The sequence below is a fragment of the Acinonyx jubatus genome, chromosome F2, assembly GCF_027475565.1.
Source record: "Acinonyx jubatus isolate Ajub_Pintada_27869175 chromosome F2, VMU_Ajub_asm_v1.0, whole genome shotgun sequence".
NCBI lineage: Eukaryota > Metazoa > Chordata > Mammalia > Carnivora > Felidae > Acinonyx > Acinonyx jubatus.
The window spans coordinates 48,453,159-48,471,491 of NC_069394.1; the positions used below are offsets into that span (position 1 = coordinate 48,453,159).

Sequence of the window (18,333 nt, forward strand, 5' to 3'; positions counted from 1 at the left end):
TACAAAAAGCCCTTAACTGCTCTTAAATGTTTTAAATAAATTAAATGTTTTTTAAATTACTCTATTTTTCAAAACTATATAAAAATTAATGAAAATGAATATATCTTACTAAAAGAATTTCCTATTGTTATCATTGCAATCAGGAAAGTATGCAAGTGATGTTGCCATTTTGCAACTGCCAGGATAATAGAAGACGAGAATAATTAAATACATGACATATTTTAATATATATATTTTTTGAGCTATAATAATACTTTTAATACTTTCAACTCCTATTGGAGTTACTGATTAATTGTAAATGGGACTGGTTCCTTTCCTCTATCTCAGCCTGCACAGTGTCTAAGAGATAGATTTCATAGCAGTTTATTGTTAGCAATACCATCCCGAAGAGAGAGCAATAGAGAGAACTGAGGTATCTGGAAGAACCACCAACAGTATAATCAGGCTTGAATACTGGAGTATTGGCTGAAACATAAAAATATGCAACTGTGTTTAATGTTCAATGGTTTCTAATAAAATCAAGAATTGACTTGACTTTCAGTCCAAATCCCCATGTTTAAAACACTATTAAAATGTATTTTAACATTAGCGACCATGCCATCTCTGAAGTATATGTGACAGCTCAACAGAAATTACAGAAAATGCAGAGTCTAAGGAGAGCTCAGATGCATGAAAGTGGAAATGAAAAACATTGGAAGTAGACTACAAAATAGTGTTGTTATTTTCATGGTGCTAATATACCTTTCAGTGACACCGGGCATACTTAACTGAAGGCAGTTTTGTATTAAACAACAAATAATTCATGGTACCCAGTCAGCTCTTACATATTGGTATAAATCAATCCATGCCCAAAAAAGCACATAAACACAATGATTGTGAATATGTTTTTCCAACAGCTGGATGTTGCATCAATAATGCCATTTGATGTTTTCTACGTCTTCTTTGGGTTTAATCCAATATTTAGGGCAAATAGGATATTAAAGGTAAGATAACTATATTTAATTTCTTTTTATAATCTTGAAATGATTTAAAACGTCCTAAAAGTATATTTTTAATTTTTCCCAAACTGTCCATTTTTCTGCCCTTATCAATGCTATGAATTTTAAAACTGAATGAAGGAAAAACATCATTGTTTCTACTAATGGAAGTTGTTTTTGATTATTCTATGTCTCACAAGAGGTATTTTTATAATCTGAGATAGGAATGCCTTTGTACTTCTACATACAACTATAACTACAAATGAATCTTTCATAATTATATTCTTTCCCATTTGTCCTTTTTAATTAGATGGTCACTGAATACCAGGAACACAGGCAGTAAAATGATAGATTAGATTACCTTTAAGTTATGTTACTCATCTATAATTCTAGAAGAAAACTGCAAATGCTTTTTGCATAACAGAATTGTTTACATATTTAGATATAACTCAAATATCCACCAACAGGGAACTAGTTAAATACGTTGTAGGACACCTATATAATAGAATACTTTGTAACACAAGAAAGAAATACATAAAAAGAAAGTTTTGTATGAACTTATACAGGAAGACCTTAAGGATAATTTTTTTAAAAGCTAGTTACGGAATAGTTTATAGAACATTACTAACTTTTCTATAACAGAAAGAGGAAAATATTCCATTTCTTTGTATTTATATAAACAGTGAAAAACTACCAAATGAATTTAATAAAAATGGTTAGCTGGGGTGGGGATGGAAGGCAGGAGGGAAAATTAGAATGAATAGGGACAGGAATGGGAGCAAGAGTTTGAAAGGCATATGTTTCCTATTGTTTTTAAACTGTGGGAATGCATTACCTATTCAAAAAGATTCTAAGATATAAACATTTTATAACTCAGCTTCATCAGGCACCTAAAACAAATCTGAGGAGAGTCAGGACGTGAAATTTCATGTAAATCTTTAAAAATAGCAACAATAATGTGTTCCCAAAAACAACCTTTATAAAAGGAACACCAAAGATTTTATAAATTTTAAGTGGTTATCTCTCTCACATCTTGGGAAGACAATACAGCATAATCTGGGGACATGGTGGAGCCTGACAACAGCAGCAATAGCAGCAAAAAAAAAAAAAAAAAAAAAAAAAGCAGCTGCTCTTTGTTGAATACATGCTTGGGGCTGCAAACTTTGTCAAACTTAATATTCGTGACACCATTTATTCCTCGAATAACTTCATTTTAGAGATGAGGATTAGCAGGGTGAAAAAATGTAGATTCTATCACATGTTTTTGACTCCAAATTTTTTACTGTAATCAAATTGGCAAATAAACCTCAACCTGAAAGGGCTTTCCTTCCATGCCCATAATTTTTGGGTTTTTTTTTTTTAATTTTTTTCAATGTTTATTTATTTTTGAGAGAGAGAGAGAGAGCCAGGAAGGGGCAGAGAGAGAGGAAGAACCAGAATCTGAAGCAGGCTCCAGGCCCTGAGCTGTCAGCACAGAACCCAATGCAGGGCTTAACTCACAAACTAAGAGATCATGACCTTAGCCAAGTCAGATGCTTAACCGATTGAGCCACCCAGGCACCCCACCCATAATTTTTTTCAAGTTGAAAGGGACTTTCCTTTATATTTTAACACATTTAAGACAACTCTAGAGATTTCTGGTTTCACCTTGGAATGTGGGTCTAGATTGGAGCAAAACTTAACCTTTCCAAACAACTTAGCAGGCAGGCCATCCCTCATCAAATGTCTAATCACACATGAAAGTTGCCAGAGATTCCTGCTCAGAGATAACCAACTTTCCAGGAAGACTCAGGTTCCTATGGATTTGGGAGTTTGTCTGGCATTATAATAAAAACTTATAAAAAGCCAACTCTTTACACCTCATCTCTGTATCTCTGAAGTGTCCAAAGACTCTCTATATTCAATAGCCTTTTTAAATATAGAATACCCTGAAAGTCAACATTGATCTTGTTTTCATAGCCCAATAGTCTAGTCATTTCACAAATAAGTGTGTCATTTTAATGCACAATTCCCTAGGAAAAATTTCATTTCTCAGTCTCCAAATTATATATGAGAATACAAATTAAAAATATAAATTTTCTCTACAGTGAACACTGAAGCTAAACTTAAAAACACCTTTGTGCAAATTTCTATTAAGAGCACAATAAACAAGTTACCACAAATTGAAATTATCTCAACTGAATGAGGGATTTTTCCTACTTAGGATTCTGGAAAAACAAGTCATTTGTGTGTATTTCTAGGTAAACAGTGATTCCTATTATATCTGTTTTGTAATTTTAAATGTTCTATTGCAGTCATATTTACATCAGACCAATTTTGAACTAAATAAACCATGAACTAAGTAATATTCAATAATCCCTTATATCTGTAAGATTCTGTGAGTCTTAAATTAATAATTAAATAATTAAATACACTAACTCTTGTATGGATGCAACTGCTTCAGGAGATATGTTGTCTTACTGTTCCCATTTTACAGATGAGGAAACCAAGATACAGAAATATTTAGTGACTTTTCCAATGTTGCATAGTTGGTAAATGGCAGAGGTGAGATTGGAGTTTGGCTCTGGATTTCATGCTCTTCCTCTTGCCTTATACTGCATATAGTAATGAAAGAGGAGTTCATGTAGGGTGTATGAGTTAAGATAGAAGAAGATGTAAGCAGGAAGAGACCTTGAGGGAAATAGCAACTCTGGATTACATGCATGTAAACTCACTGTACCTCTTTGAACAATGTCAAGAATAGCTAACCAATGCTACTGTTACTGGACTTTAAATTTTGTCGAAGTAAATGCTCATTTAATGCAACTTGCTTAAAAATAATGCTAGTGTCAAGGAACTGGACTTAACACCTATTTATGACTTCAATATATTATATTATACTTTTCCTATTTTAGTTGTGTCTTAGGGTGAGTGTGATTTTAATTATTGTAAAATAGAGTTCTGTTAGATGCTTTAAAAAGAAAAGGGAAAGAAATGTTTTTAAGCTTGATTTTCAAAGACATTACAAACAAAACTGTAACTAGAGAGTAGAAATAAAATAAAGCAAGAAGCACTGGGAGTTTGCACCATTCTAAAATGTACTGACCAGAGGAAGATACAAGTAAATAGACCCTTGTTGTTTGTTTGTTTGTTTTGAAGACTTATGAATGGAATTATTTTAAGTAACAAATAAAATTTATTTTACATAGTTTGATTTAAATATATGTATTTAAGACTAACACACTTTGGGATTTCTTTTGTTCATTTTCTACATAGTACACTTCATTTTTCGAGTTTAATCATCACCTAGAGTCTATAATGGACAAGGCATATATCTACAGGTAAAGTATGACTCAGTATACTTCCAGGGGTGGCAGAGAAAGCAATGGCACAACAGTTTAGCCAGCATTTGGAAAGAATATGATATCCCTGTGAAAGAAACAGAATAATCTCAAATTTTTGGTTATATAAAATATAGGGTTATGTTCTAAAACAGACTTGAATATTTTGAAGTGAGATAAAAGCATGAAAATCATATTAGATTTTATAAGAATATAGGACTAAAAATAGAATGTATTACCTGCTTCAGTCATAACAAGTACAGATAAATGTGTTCCTTCACAAATTGATTCTGCATCTTTCTCATGACAATTCATCTTTTTTAAATGTTTATTTTTGAAACACAGAGAGAGAGAAAGACAGAGTGTGAGCAGGGAGGGGCAGAGAGAGAGAGAGACAGAATCTGAAGCAGGCTCCAAGCTCAGAGATCTGAGCTGTCAGCACAGAGCCCCACGTGGGGCTCAAACCCGTGAACCCTGAGATCATGACCTGAGCAGAAGCTGGACACTTAACCGACTGGGCCACCCAGGCACCCCAACATGACAATTCATTTTAATCTGAATTTCATTCATTTGCTGTCCTGAACTTCACTTGCACAGAAGACTTCTAGTCACTATTAATCGTAGCGTAAAGTCCCACGAGCTTTTCAGAGATATCCAGTTAAATCAGCGTGGCGTATTTTATGGGACTCAAAGTGGAGAGGTGACCCTCGAGGCATGTCTTTCAGGGAGTTGATTCATACCATCTGTGAAAAGAGAGGAAGGGTTGTTTTTTTTTTTTTTTACACTCTGTCAGTCCCAGTGAAGACATTGCAGTTAGAAAACATGCAATGGCACCATCATTTTATACTGTACTAACGAGAGTTAACAGTTCACAAATTTAAAGCAAGGAGATTCAGTGGAGACTTTAAGAAAAAGAAAATGTTAAAATAGGCTGTATTCCAGAAACAACATGAGCGTCTCTTTGCATTTATTCTCCTTGGCAGAGTCATTCGAACAACTGGATACTTGCTGTTTACTCTGCACATTAATGCCTGTATTTATTACTGGGCTTCAGACTATGAAGGAATTGGAACTACTAAATGGGTGTATGATGGTGAAGGAAACAAGTAAGTTTTAATTTGAAGGAAACATGGATTCTTAACTTTCTGTTTCAGTGTACATGTTTCCTTAAGCTAGTGTTTTTGAAACTGTAAGTCACAATCCGTTAATAAGCAGTATGTTTCTAAGTGAAAGAAAATAAAGCAGAGGAGAATAAAATAGAAAATATCAGTCTGTCATACCTAGTAGATGTGTGTGTGTGTGTGTGTGTGTGTGTGTGTGTGCGCGCGCGCGCGCGCGTGCATCCTGGGTTGACCTGGGAAATGCATTTCTTGCTCTGGATTATGATCAGAAAAGTTTGAAAGCCTCTGCTTTAGACAACTGAGTGATAAGATAACTTTTAATAACTCCAGTGCTGATTGTTAGTAATGAACAATGTTAATTATTTGGAGGTCAGGTGAGGTAGCTAATTAGTTTACCACTGAAGGGTTTTATGGGTTTATGAGTCAGCTATAACAACTAACTCAATTAAATACTTACAGAGTAACAAGGACCATAAATTAAACTTGACAATTAGATATGCAAGTATCACAGGAATAAAAGAGATCATTTGAAAAATTTAGGGCAGTAGAATCAGGACTCAGGAATGGCAACTAGGTTATTTAATAGTGAGATTTCCTTTTGGTAGATACAAGAACCTGGCATAAAGTAGACTCCCCTAACTTTCTGCTCCAATGAAATGACATTGAGCATATTATAAGGCAATGTCCTTAATGGAAAAGGGCAGGTCCCAGCATGACTTTGAAGAGCAACTCACAGCAGCCTTGGGAAAGAAAGCAATTATAGGAGTGAAGATACCTCACAAAATTACACACTACCTAGAGTGAGCGGAATATGTGTGAGGGATTAAAACAACATTTTTTTGAACTTTTAACCAGAACTGATGTTAGAAATTTAAAGTCAGAAGGCTCACTGACTGGGAAAACATATCACACACACACACACACACACACACACACACACACTCACACACAGAATATCTATTCCTGGAAAGTTTATAACAAAATCTACAAGTAATTTCCTTTAGAATGTGGATTAAGTATATATTTAGTTTAATATAAATGATGAATTTATATAGAAAAATAAGTAAGGCACCAACTGTATTAAATAATGCCTAAAAGTGAGTGTGTAATCTAACATTATTAGCAGCCTCAGTCTGATAACGCTTCTTATCAAATCAGCAAGATAATAGAGATGCATCAAAATGCCTTCCAGAAAAAGTGAAACTAATTCTCTTTTCACACCTGGATGTCTCTCTGCAGCATTTCTAGAGACTATATCTTGTTCCCAGGCCTAGAACACTGTTAAGTATATTAAAACACTTACTATATGTTAAGCACTTAAAGAAGGCAGGGAAGAAGAAAGGAAGTAAGCAAAAAGAGGTAATGATCAGATCTGTGTTATAACAAGAAAAAAGAAACCAGCTTCAACCCATAAGAAATTTAAGCTAATGTTTGCTAACATTTTAGACTTATAATTCCCACTCTAGTGCAGACCAGATATCCAAAGCACCTCTTCCCTAAAAGATAAAATATTTTATTTATAATTTTTGTCATAAAATTACTTGTTATAATATACATTTCTAAATAAATTACAGTAAAGTAGTTTTCAATAATTATTGAATTCTCCACAAAGTAAAAAGAGTCTCCAAAGTCTAAAAAATAAATGTGTATAATAACTTGGAGCAGAATGGTGAGATAGCCACTGTGGAACAGAATTAAAGAACATAACTTCTTACTCAGTAGAAGAGGGAAAAAGGAATGAAAAAACTAAAAAAAAAAAAATTTCAACAAGTCCAAAAAATAAAAAAAAGGCAAAAACAAAGTAAGGAAGTTCTGGAGAGAAATATAGAAAATAGAAAAGCAGAAAGGCAAAACAACACAAAATAAGATAGTAGAAACAACTTAAAATATACCAATAAGCACAGTAAATTAATATGGACTAAATTCACTAACTTAAAGAGATTGCCAATTAATAATAGTCAGAATAGACCTTAAAACAAAAATTATTCTAGGGGCGCCTGGGTGGCTTAGTCGGTTAAGAGTCTGACTTCGGCTCAAGGTCATGATCTCGCGGTTTGTGAGTTTGAGCCCTGTGTCAGTCTCTGTGCTGACAGCTCAGAGCCTGGAGCCTACTTCGGAATCTGTGACTCCCTCTCTCTCTGTCCCCTATCCGCTCATGCTCTGTCTCTGTCTCTCAAAAAATAAATAAATGTTAAAAAAAAATTTTTTTAATTATTGTATATAAAAAGATTACCATAAAATGGTATAAATTTCAATTCACCATCAGTATATCCCAATTCTAAATGTGTATATGCTAATAAAATACTTACAATAAATCAAAGAAAGTCATAGAGCAAAAATTAATAGAAGGAAGAGAAATTGGCAAATGTGCCATCAAAGTGTGCAGTATCAACACACAACTATTTATTGACCAAGCAACCAAAACAATTAGTAAAGATATAAAAGATTTGAGAACCCACTTACCAAGCTTGATTTTTTTTATGCTTCTAGTTTTACTTAAATTCTAGTTACTTAACATATAATGTAACATTAGTTTCAGGAGTAGAATTTAGTGATTCATCACTTATATACAACATTCAGTGCTCATCACAACAAATGCCTTCCTTAATATCCATCACTCATTTAACCCTTCCCCCCACCCACCTCCCTTCCAGCAACCCTCAGTTTTTTCTCTATAGTTAAGAGTCTCTTTTATAGTTTGCCTCCCTCTTTTTTTCTTTCCCCTAATGTTCATCTATTTTGTTTCTTAAATTCCACATGAGTGAAATCATATGGTATTGGTCTTTCTCTGACTAACTTATTTTGTTTAGCATAATACACTCCAGCTCCATCCACTTCACTGCAAATGGCAAGATTTCATTCTTTTTCATGGCTGAATAATATTACATTATACATATATATATTACATCTTTATCCATTCATCAGTCACAACTTCTTTATCCATTCATCAGTCAATGGACATTTGCGCTCTTTCCATATTTTTGGCTATTATTGATAATGCTGCTATATAAACATCAGAGTGCATGTGCCCCTTCAAATCAGCACTTTTGTATCCTTTTGTATAAATACCTAGTAGTGCAATTGCTCAGTCGTAGGGTAGTTCTATTTTTAAATTTTTGAGGAACTTCCATACTGTTTTCCAGTGTGGCTGAACCAATTTGCATTCCCACCAACAGTGCAAAAGGGGTCTCCTTTCTCCACATCCTTGCCAACATCTGTTGTTTCCTGAGTTGTTAATTCTAGCCATCCTGACAGGTGTGAGGTGCATTTCATTGTGGTTTTGATTTGTATTTCCCTATGATGAGTGGTGTTGAGCATCTTTTCATGTGTCTGTTAGCCATCTGGATGTCTTCTTTTGGAAAAGTGTCTGTTCATGTCTTCTACCCATTTCTTCACTGGATTTTTTTGGGTTTTGGGTGTTGAGTTTTATAAGTTCTTTATAGGTTTTGGATACTAACCCTTTATCAGATATGTCACTTGCAAATATCTCTTCCTGTTCCAAAGATTGCCTTTTAGTTTTGTTGATTGTTTCCTTCACCCTGTGCAGAAGCTTTTTAAAACAAGCTTAATTTAACAGATAAAAATAGCTCTTTGCACCCAAGAATTAGAAACCACCCATTCTTTTTAATCATTCATGGAAAATTACAAAAAGTGGTAGTTTTCTTGCCAATAGGCAATTTTCACTACATTTCACAGCATTGGTATCATATAGCCCACATTCTCTGATTATCAAGATAAGAATTACTTCATAGGCTCTGCTCTGCTCATGGAAGGGTTCTTACTCAAAACCTAAGCTCTAATAATCCTATTACCAGCTGTCAGGGGCACATCTATTTTGTATATGTTTTATATGTATTTATAATATATAAATGCTGCTGCATTTTTATATATTGTAAGATTGCATATGGTAGCTATTAACATACTTACATTTTCCTTGAAGTTTTTAAACATCACCATCCACTACTATGCCCCTTCTATCTCTTCATAATACTCTTGACTTTGTAAGCCCAAAACATTTCTTACTTAACCCTTGTGATAGTTTCTGATGACCTATAAAGTGAAGGTTGTTTATGAGGCCACTGGACTCATATCCTTTGCCCTCATTAGAATTAGGCAGCAAATTGTGGATCATAAGTAGAACATTGTGAACAATTAAAAGAAGAGTCAAGTTTAATTCTATTCCATTAATCCTTACCAGAATAATAATGTCTTTTCATTTCAATAGAAGACAAGGAGTCATTTTCATTCATATTGAATAGATGGCATCCTTCATTCAACTGTGAAATTTGACGAAGAAGGAAAAGGCTTAGCTCAAAAAGAAAACATAAGTAGTTAAGGTTATTTGGAACACAGAAATATCCCCAATGTACCTTTGTCCTTTGTCCATGTATACCACAGTTTAGTCATTTACTGGCATAAATTTCCCAGTGTCCACAAATGTCTTAAATGCCTAGCCCCAATCCTTAAAATATATACCTTCAAATGCAAGAGTAGAAACCATGCAAAGCTGTCATGGGAATCATGATTTTCGACAGGGTAAGGAAGGAATGAATTTACTATACCATAGTGCTAGGGAAATTTAGGACAACTTACCACCCTTCATTCTACACATAAAGATGATGAGACTGAGATAGATGAAGGTAATTATTCAGGATCTCCTATACTTCAGTTCAGAAACTGACAGAGAAGGAAGGAAGGAAGGAAGGAAGGAAGGAAGGAAGGAAGGAAGGAAGGAAAGGAAGGAGGGGAGGGGGGGGAGGGGGAGGGGAGGGAAAAGAAAAAAGAAAAGAAGATAAAAGAAAAAAGAAAAGTCTTCACACTAGACACTACACACCCTTTGGATGTAACAGAAACATACCAGAACAGCAACGAGTTTAGTGGACCAGAAAGGAGAGGAAAGGCAGCTGGCAGCATGACAGGGAGGAGTCTGGAAGGAGATTTCACAGATGTGCTCACAGATGTAGTTTTCCCATGTTTTTATTTCAATAAGTCTAGGTGTGCATAACCATTCACTTATTCTTTCATATCATTCAACAAATATTATTAAACTCTTATTGTGCTAAGTCCATAAATAGCTGTCTTTTTGGAACTTACCTTCTAATGTGAACATGTTCCCTCATACTCAGTGCCTCCAGTGATAAATTCACAGAAATTTGGGACTAAGATGGATAGCAGCAGTTAAGAAAATACACACATAAAGTATTAAATTAGATCCTGTTAAAAATTGCATTTACCCAGGGTGCCTGGGTGGCTCAGTCATTTAAGTGTCAGACTCTTGATCTCAGCTCAAGTCTTGATCTCAAGGTCATCAGTTCAGGCCCCACACTAGGCTTGTGCTGGGTGTGAAACCTACTTAAAAAAAAAAAGTTACATGTCCCACTACACATCCACCACAATAGCCAAAAATAAAAAGACTGTAAATACCAAGTGTTAGGTTAAGAACGTGAAGCAAATGAAACCCTCATACATTGTTGAAGGGAACGCAAAATGGCAACCACTTTGGGAAAAGATTTGACGATTTCTTTTACAATTCAATGTACACCTTACATGTTGTATGTAAGTGATGAATCACTAGATTCTACACTGAAATTAATGTTACACAGTATGTTAACTAACTGGAGTTTAAATAAAAACGGGGAAAAAATATATACCTTACAAACAAAAATTCAAACATAAATACCCAAAATAAATAAAAAGATATATCTATTAAAAACTCATATAAGTACATTCAAGAATGTTTATTCATAACAACCAAAAACTTGAGACAGCCTAGGTGTTCATACACAGGAGAATAAACAAACTGTGCTATGTTCATGCAATGCATAATACTCAGCAATTAAAAAGCATAAACTATTGATACACACAACATGAATAAATTTCAAAATCATTATTCTGAGTGAAAGACATCTTACAGAAAAGTGTACATGTGATGTGATTTCATTTGTGTGAAATTCTAAAACAGGCAAAACTTCATCTCTGGTAGAAAACATTAGAAGACTGGTTGCCTCTGGGAAAAGGAATGAGGGAGCTTTCTGGAGAGATAGAATGTTCTAGGTCTTGATCGGTATTTGGGTTACACAAGTGTATATACATTTGTCAAAATTCATCAAATAATATACTTAAGATGTATTGTATTTTCAAAATTTTAAAATAACTACATAAATATCAAACTCTGGTTAATATATATATTCTAAAGCACAGTATTTAGAAGGAAGTGTCTATGGTTGGCAAATTACTTTGAAATGCATCCAAAAAGTAAGATGGATTCCTGAATGAAAAAGTGGAAGGATATGTGACAAATCAGGTAGAATAAAATATTCATAGCAGAATCTAGGTGTTCACCATAAAAAGTGGGTGCTTACTGTAAAATTCTTGTGATTCTTCTGTTTATTTGAAATTTTTTATAATGAAATTTTGGGGGGAAAGTTTCATATCATGTTTGTTTCACAGAAGAATTTCTGTTTTCAACACTAAATGTTTTTTTATGGTTTTATGTCAAATTCTGCCTTAGTGTTCTAACTTGGAACGCTATATATACAGCCTGTTAGATAGTTCATGTATTAAATCAGCCAGATAGAATCTCCTTGAAAAGATCTATCTGCCTGGCATGTTAATATTAGAGGTGGACACACTTGACTAATTAAGCTAATCCTAGAAAAATCAATAAGATGCCATCTAATTAAATTACAAATCTTACCTTTGGTTGTGCATGTCTGAGTGCATGAGACATGACTGAGAAAAGAATCCAAACATAAACTTCAAAGCATTAAGGCAGAAAACTTCCAATTAACATAGCAGACTAATTCGTAAACAACAAAAAATAGTTCAAGGCTAACACTTCAGATTTGGAAAATCAATGCCTAAGTTTCACATTTGATTGTTATCTCCTGGCATTCACAAATAAGAAAATTAGAGAAAGTAATTCATGTATTTGTTCCTGCTAACATTGCAGTGACTTTGAAGAAGACAGTAATCCCAACACTTGTAAGGGAGATGGCCGTGTAGGGAGAGAATCTAATCCCTGTCCCATTCTGGTTAGTATTGGGTTCAATATATTTCCTTAATTTAAAAAGACCCACAGGTCCTAGGTCGGTGACCAAACTAAATCAGGTAATAGGAAATTATAAATTGGAATTTGAAAAGTTAAAATGCAATCCATAAAATTAATTCTGTACTTCTTCAAGGTGGCTCTGTTTGACATCCAGTTCACTGTAATATTAGTAAGTCCAAAGAAACTTGCTAGAAAAAATTGCAAAGTGGTAATATTTTTATTCTCTTGGCACACTGGTTTCATACCCTCCAAAGAGTTAATTATTTTTCTGTTCCACCAGGTTTTAAAAAAAATACAAACTCATATCCTTCAAAAGGTATTGAATTTCAAAATGAATGATTTCTTTCTAGATCTGTTTTTGAATATTGACTTTAATTGCAGTTTGATTCTTTGTAAACCTCCAACTCCCTGCTGCTTGAAGATCTGAAAACTGTAAACTTTTTCACAAGAAAATGACCACCCTTGCTCAAAGACTGAAACACGATTACCTGAAGTACAAATATTTATGTGGCACACCTAGACAAAAAAAAAAAGCCAACTAGGTCTAGGATTCTGTAAACAGTACTGCTTTTCTGTGTCTACCCTAGAAACTAGAATTGCTAGATGGGACCCACTAAATCCAGTGCCCCTCTGCAATAATATATGGAGATGTTGTATATATACAGCACATTTTTCTTTAGGAATTCAGTGGTATATGGAATATACCAAGTAGTATATCTAATCATGCACAAAGTTTACAATAAATATACAATGAGACTAATACCAACTTTCATTCCCACTTCACTATAGACTCCATGAAACCCTTAGCCAAATGTAATTAAGTGAATCTTTTTTTTTCAATATATGAAATTTATTGTCAAATTGGTTTCCATACAACACTCAGTGCTCATCCCAAAAGATGCCCTCTTCAATACCCATCACCCACCCTCCCACCCCTCCAACCCCCCATCAACCCTCAGTTTGTTCTCAGTTTTTAAGACTCTCTTATGCTTTGGCTCTCTCCCACTGTAACCTCTTTTTTTTTTTACCTTCCCCTCCCCCATGGGTTTCTGTTAAGTTTCTCAGGATCCGCATAAGAGTGAAAGCATATGGTATCTGTCTTTCTCTGTATGGCTTATTTCACTTAGCATCACACTCTCCAGTTCCATCCACGTTGCTACAAAGGGCCATATTTCATTCTTTCTCATTGCCATGTAGTATTTCATTGTGTATATAAACCACAATTTCTTCATCCATTCATCAGTTAATGGACATTTAGGCTCTTTCCATAATTTGGCTATTGTTGAGAGTGCTGCTATAAACATTGGGGTACAAGTGCCCCTATGCATCAGTACTCCTGTATCCCTTGAGTAAATTCCTAGCAGTGCTACTGCTGGGTCATAGGGTAGGTCTATTTTTAATTTTTTGAGGAACCTCCACACTATTTTCCAGAGTGGCTGCACCAGTTTGCATTCCCACCAACAGTGCAAGAGGGTTCCCGTTTCTCCACATCCTCTCCAGCATCTATAGTCTCCTGATTTGTTCATTTTGGCCACCCTGACTGGCATGAGGTGATATCTGAGTGTGGTTTTGATTTGCATTTCCCTGATGAGGAGCAACGTTGAGCATCTTTTCATGTGCCTGTTGGCCATCTGGATGTCTTCTTTAGAGAAGTGTCTATTCATGTTTTCTACCCATTTCCTCACTGGATTATTTGTTTTTCGGGTGTGGAGTTTGGTGAGCTCTTTATAGATTTTTGGATACTAGCCCTTTGTCCGATATGTCATTTGCAAATATCTTTTCCCATTCTGTAGGTTGCCTTTTACTTTTGTTGGTTGTTTCCTTTGCTGTGCAGAAGCTTTTTATCTTCATGAGGTCCCAAGAGTTCATTTTTGCTTTTAATTCCCTTGCCTTTGGAGATGTGTCAAGTAAGAAATTGCTACGGCTGAGGTCAGAGAGGTCATTTCCTGCTTTCTCCTCTAGGGTTTTGATGGTTTCCTGTCTCACATTCAGGTCCTTTATCCATTTTGAGTTTATTTTTGTGAATGGTGTGAGACAGTGGTCTAGTTTCATTCTTCTGCATGTTGCTGTCCAGTTCTCCCAGCACCATTTGTTAAAGAGACTGTCTTTTTTCCATTGGTTATTCTTTCCTGCTTTGTCAAAGATCAGTTGGCCATATGTTTGTGGGTCTAGTTCTGGGGTTTCTATTTTATTCCATTGGTCTATGTGTCTGTTTTTGTGCCAATACCATGCTGTCTCGATGATTACAGCTTTGTAGTAGAGGCTAAAGTCTGGAATTGTGATGCCTCCTGCTTTGGTCTTCTTCAAAATTACTTTGGCTATTTGGGGCCGTTTGTGGTTCCATATGAATTTTAGGATTGCTTGTTCTAGTTTCAAAAAGAATGCTGGTGCAATTTTGAATGTGTAGATAGCTTTGGGTAGTATTGACATTTTGACAATATTTATTCTTCCAACCCATGAGCACAGAATGTTTTTCCATTTCTTTGTATCTTCTTCAATTTCCTTCATTAGCTTTCTATACTTTTCAGCATACAGATCTTTTACATCTTTGGTTAGATTTATCCCTAAGTATTTTATGCTTCGTGGTGCAATTGTGAATGGGATCAGTTACTTTATTTGTCTTTCTGTTGCTTCATTATTAGTGTATAAGAATGCAACTGGTTTCTGTACATTGATTTTGTATCCTGCGACTTTGCTGAATTCATGTATCAGTTCTAGCAGACTCTTGGTGGAGTCTGTTGGGTTTTCCATGTATCATATCGTGTCATCTGCAAAAAGTGAAAGCTTAACTTCATCTTTGCCAATTTTGATGCCTTTGATTTCCTTTTGTTGTCTGATTGCTGATGCTAGAATGTCCAACACTATGTTAAACAACAGCAGTGAGAGTGGACATCCCTGTTGTGTTCCTGATCTCAGGGGAAAAGCTCTCAGTTTTTCCCATTGAGGATGATGTTAGCTGTGGGCTTTTCATAAATGGCTTTTATGATGTTTAACTATGTTCCTTCTATCCCGACTTTCTCGAGGGTTTTTATTAATAAAGGATGCTGAGGGGCGCCTGGGTGGCTCGGTCGGATGGGCATCCGACTTCGGCTCAGGTCATGATCTCACGGTCCGTGAGTTCGAGCCCCGCGTCGGGCTCTGTGCTGACAGCTCAGAGCCTGGAGCCTGTTTCAGATTCTGTGTCTCCCTCTCTCTCTGCTCCTTCCCAGTTCATGCTCTGTCTCTCTCTGTCTCAAAAATAAATAAAAGTTAAAAAAATTTTTTTTAAAAAAAAGAAAGGATGCTGAATTTTGTCAAATGCTTTTTCTGCATCGACTGACAGGATCATATGGTTCTTATCTTTTCTTTTATTAATGTGATGTATCACATTGATTGATTTGCGAATGTTGAACCAGCCCTGCATCCCAGGAATGAATCCCACTTGATCATGGTGAATAATTCTTTTTATATACTGTTGAATTCAATTTGCTAGTATCTTATTGATAATTTTTGCATCCATATTCATCAGGGATATTGGCCTGTAGTTCTCTTTTTTTACTGGGTCTCTGTCTGGTTTAGGAATCAAAGTAATACTGGCTTCATAGAATGAGTCTGGAAGTTTTCCTTCCCTTTCTATTTCTTGGAATAGCTTGAGAAGGATAGGTATTATCTCTGCTTTAAACGTCTGGTAGAACTCCCCTGGGAAGCCATCTGGTCTTGGATTCTTATTTATTGGGAGATTTTTGATAACTGATCCAATTTCTTCGCTGGTTATGGGTCTGCTCAAGCTTTCTATTTCCTCTTGATTGAGTTTTGGAAGTATGTGGGTGTTTAGGAATTTGTCCATTTCTTTCAGGTTGTCCAGTTTGTTGGCATATAATTTTTCATAGTATTCCCTGATAATTGCTTATATTTCTGAGGGATTGGTTGTAATAATTCCATTTTCATTCGTGATGTTATCTATTTGGATCATCTCCCTTTTCTTTTTGAGAAGCCTGGCTAGAGGTTTATCAATCTTGTTTATTTTTTCAAATAACCAACTCCTGGTTTCATTGATCTGCTCTACAGTTTTTTAAATTCTATATTGTTTGTTTCTGCTCTGATCTTTATTATTTCTCTTCTTCTGCTGGGTTTAGGCTGCCTTTGCTGTTCTGCTTCTATTTCCTTTAGGTGTGCTGTTAGATTTTGTATTTGGGATTTTTCTTGTTTCTTGAGATAGGCCTGGATTACAATGTATTTTCCTCTCAGGACTGCCTTCGCTGCGTCCCAAAGCATTTGGATTGTTGTATTTTCATTTTTGTTTGTTTCCATATATTTTTTAATTTCTTCTCTAATTGCCTGGTTGACCCACTCATTCTTTAGTAAGGTGTTCTTTAACCTCCATGCTTTTGGAGGTTTTCCAGACTTTTCCCTGTGGTTGATTTCAAGCTTCATAGCATTGTGGTCTGAAAGTATGCATGGTATGATCTCAATTCTTGTATACTTATGAAGGGCTGTTTTGTGACCCAGTATGTGATCTATCTTGAAGAATGTTCCACATGCACTCGAGAAGAAAGTATATTCTGTTACTTTGGGATGCAGAGTTCTAAATATATCTGTCAAGTCCATCTGATCCAATGTATCATTCAGGGCCCTTGTTTCTTTATTGACCGTGTGTCTAGATGATCTATCCATTGTTGTAAGTGGGGTATTAAAGTCCCCTGCAATTACCACATTCTTATCAATAAGGTTGCTTATGTTTGTGAGTAATTGTTTTATATATTTGGGGGCTCCCGTATTCAGCACATAGACATTTGTAGTTAAGTGAATCTTATATGTTCTGTCCTAATCTTTATTATATTCTTTTCTGTTGCTTTGATTCCTGATTTTCTTCCTATCTGGGCTCTTAGGATACCAGTCTCTCCACTTTCAATTGTTCAAGTTAAGTACAGAATCTTTATCAACTATATTTCTAAACCTGACTATTATATTAATCAAGTATATTATTATACTTGATTTTCTTCAATACTAAATTTCTAGATAAATTACCTGTTATACCCAAGAGAAATTTCCCTTTTAAGATTGAGGTCCGTACGTCTCTGTCCCTGTCATGGTTTATATAATGAATACTGTAATAAGATGTAAGTAGAGAAGAGAGAGGAGGAACATATCTGCTATATTTTCTGTAAGTAATAAAATAACTGTATCTACACTATAAAAGGCTCTCCAATCTTTATAAATATCCTTGATCTCACAAATCACTAGTGTGGTACTTTAAAGATGCCCTCAAATTCTTTGCTGCTCCTCTCATTGTAAGGTGGATCCAAATATCCCTTTCCTCAACTTCTGAGTTATAAGAAACTGTATAGCTACTGTCAGGACTACTATGGCTCTGGAGGAAACCAGCCACCAGGTAAGAAGCCCATCTGCTCTGACACTGCCATGGTATGAGGAAGCTCAAGCTTGTCATATTGAGAAGCTGCTTGAAAAAAGGATACCCAGCCAGCCCCAGCTATTCCAACTATGCCAGCCCAGGTTCAGACACATGAGAGAAGACATCTTGGGCATTCCAAGAAGATATAATGTGGAGAACAGAGAAACCCAGTCAACGGATTCAAGTTCCCAGACATTTGGCCTCAATAAGTCTGCCCAGTGACCACCAGTCATTCAAGTCACACCAGCTGAGGGTCCACTCATCTTGCTGGGCCATCTCTGCTGGGCTTTACACAAATATCCAACCCAAAGGTTTATGAGCCCTAATGAAATAGTTGTTTTATACCACTAAATTTTGAGATTATCTGTTTTGCAGCAAGAGATAAGCAGAACACCTAGTAAACACCCTCCTTAGGACTAATTATTTAGTCATTTCACTATGTTTAGTGAGAAGTTTATATTGGTACACATGG

The 18,333-nt window shown here is 35.3% G+C and overlaps 1 protein-coding gene across 1 annotated transcript in view; it reads left to right on the plus strand.

Moving 5' to 3' along the window:
• CNGB3 (cyclic nucleotide gated channel subunit beta 3) overlaps window positions 1-18,333 on the plus strand; it is a 147,489-nt gene that overhangs the window by 68,910 nt on the left and 60,246 nt on the right. Inside the window, exons 8-10 of the mRNA XM_027064275.2 lie at window positions 897-983; window positions 4,233-4,297; window positions 5,281-5,403. Of these exons, the coding sequence (XP_026920076.2) occupies window positions 897-983; window positions 4,233-4,297; window positions 5,281-5,403 (275 nt within the window). The remainder of the gene's footprint in view (window positions 1-896; window positions 984-4,232; window positions 4,298-5,280; window positions 5,404-18,333) is intronic.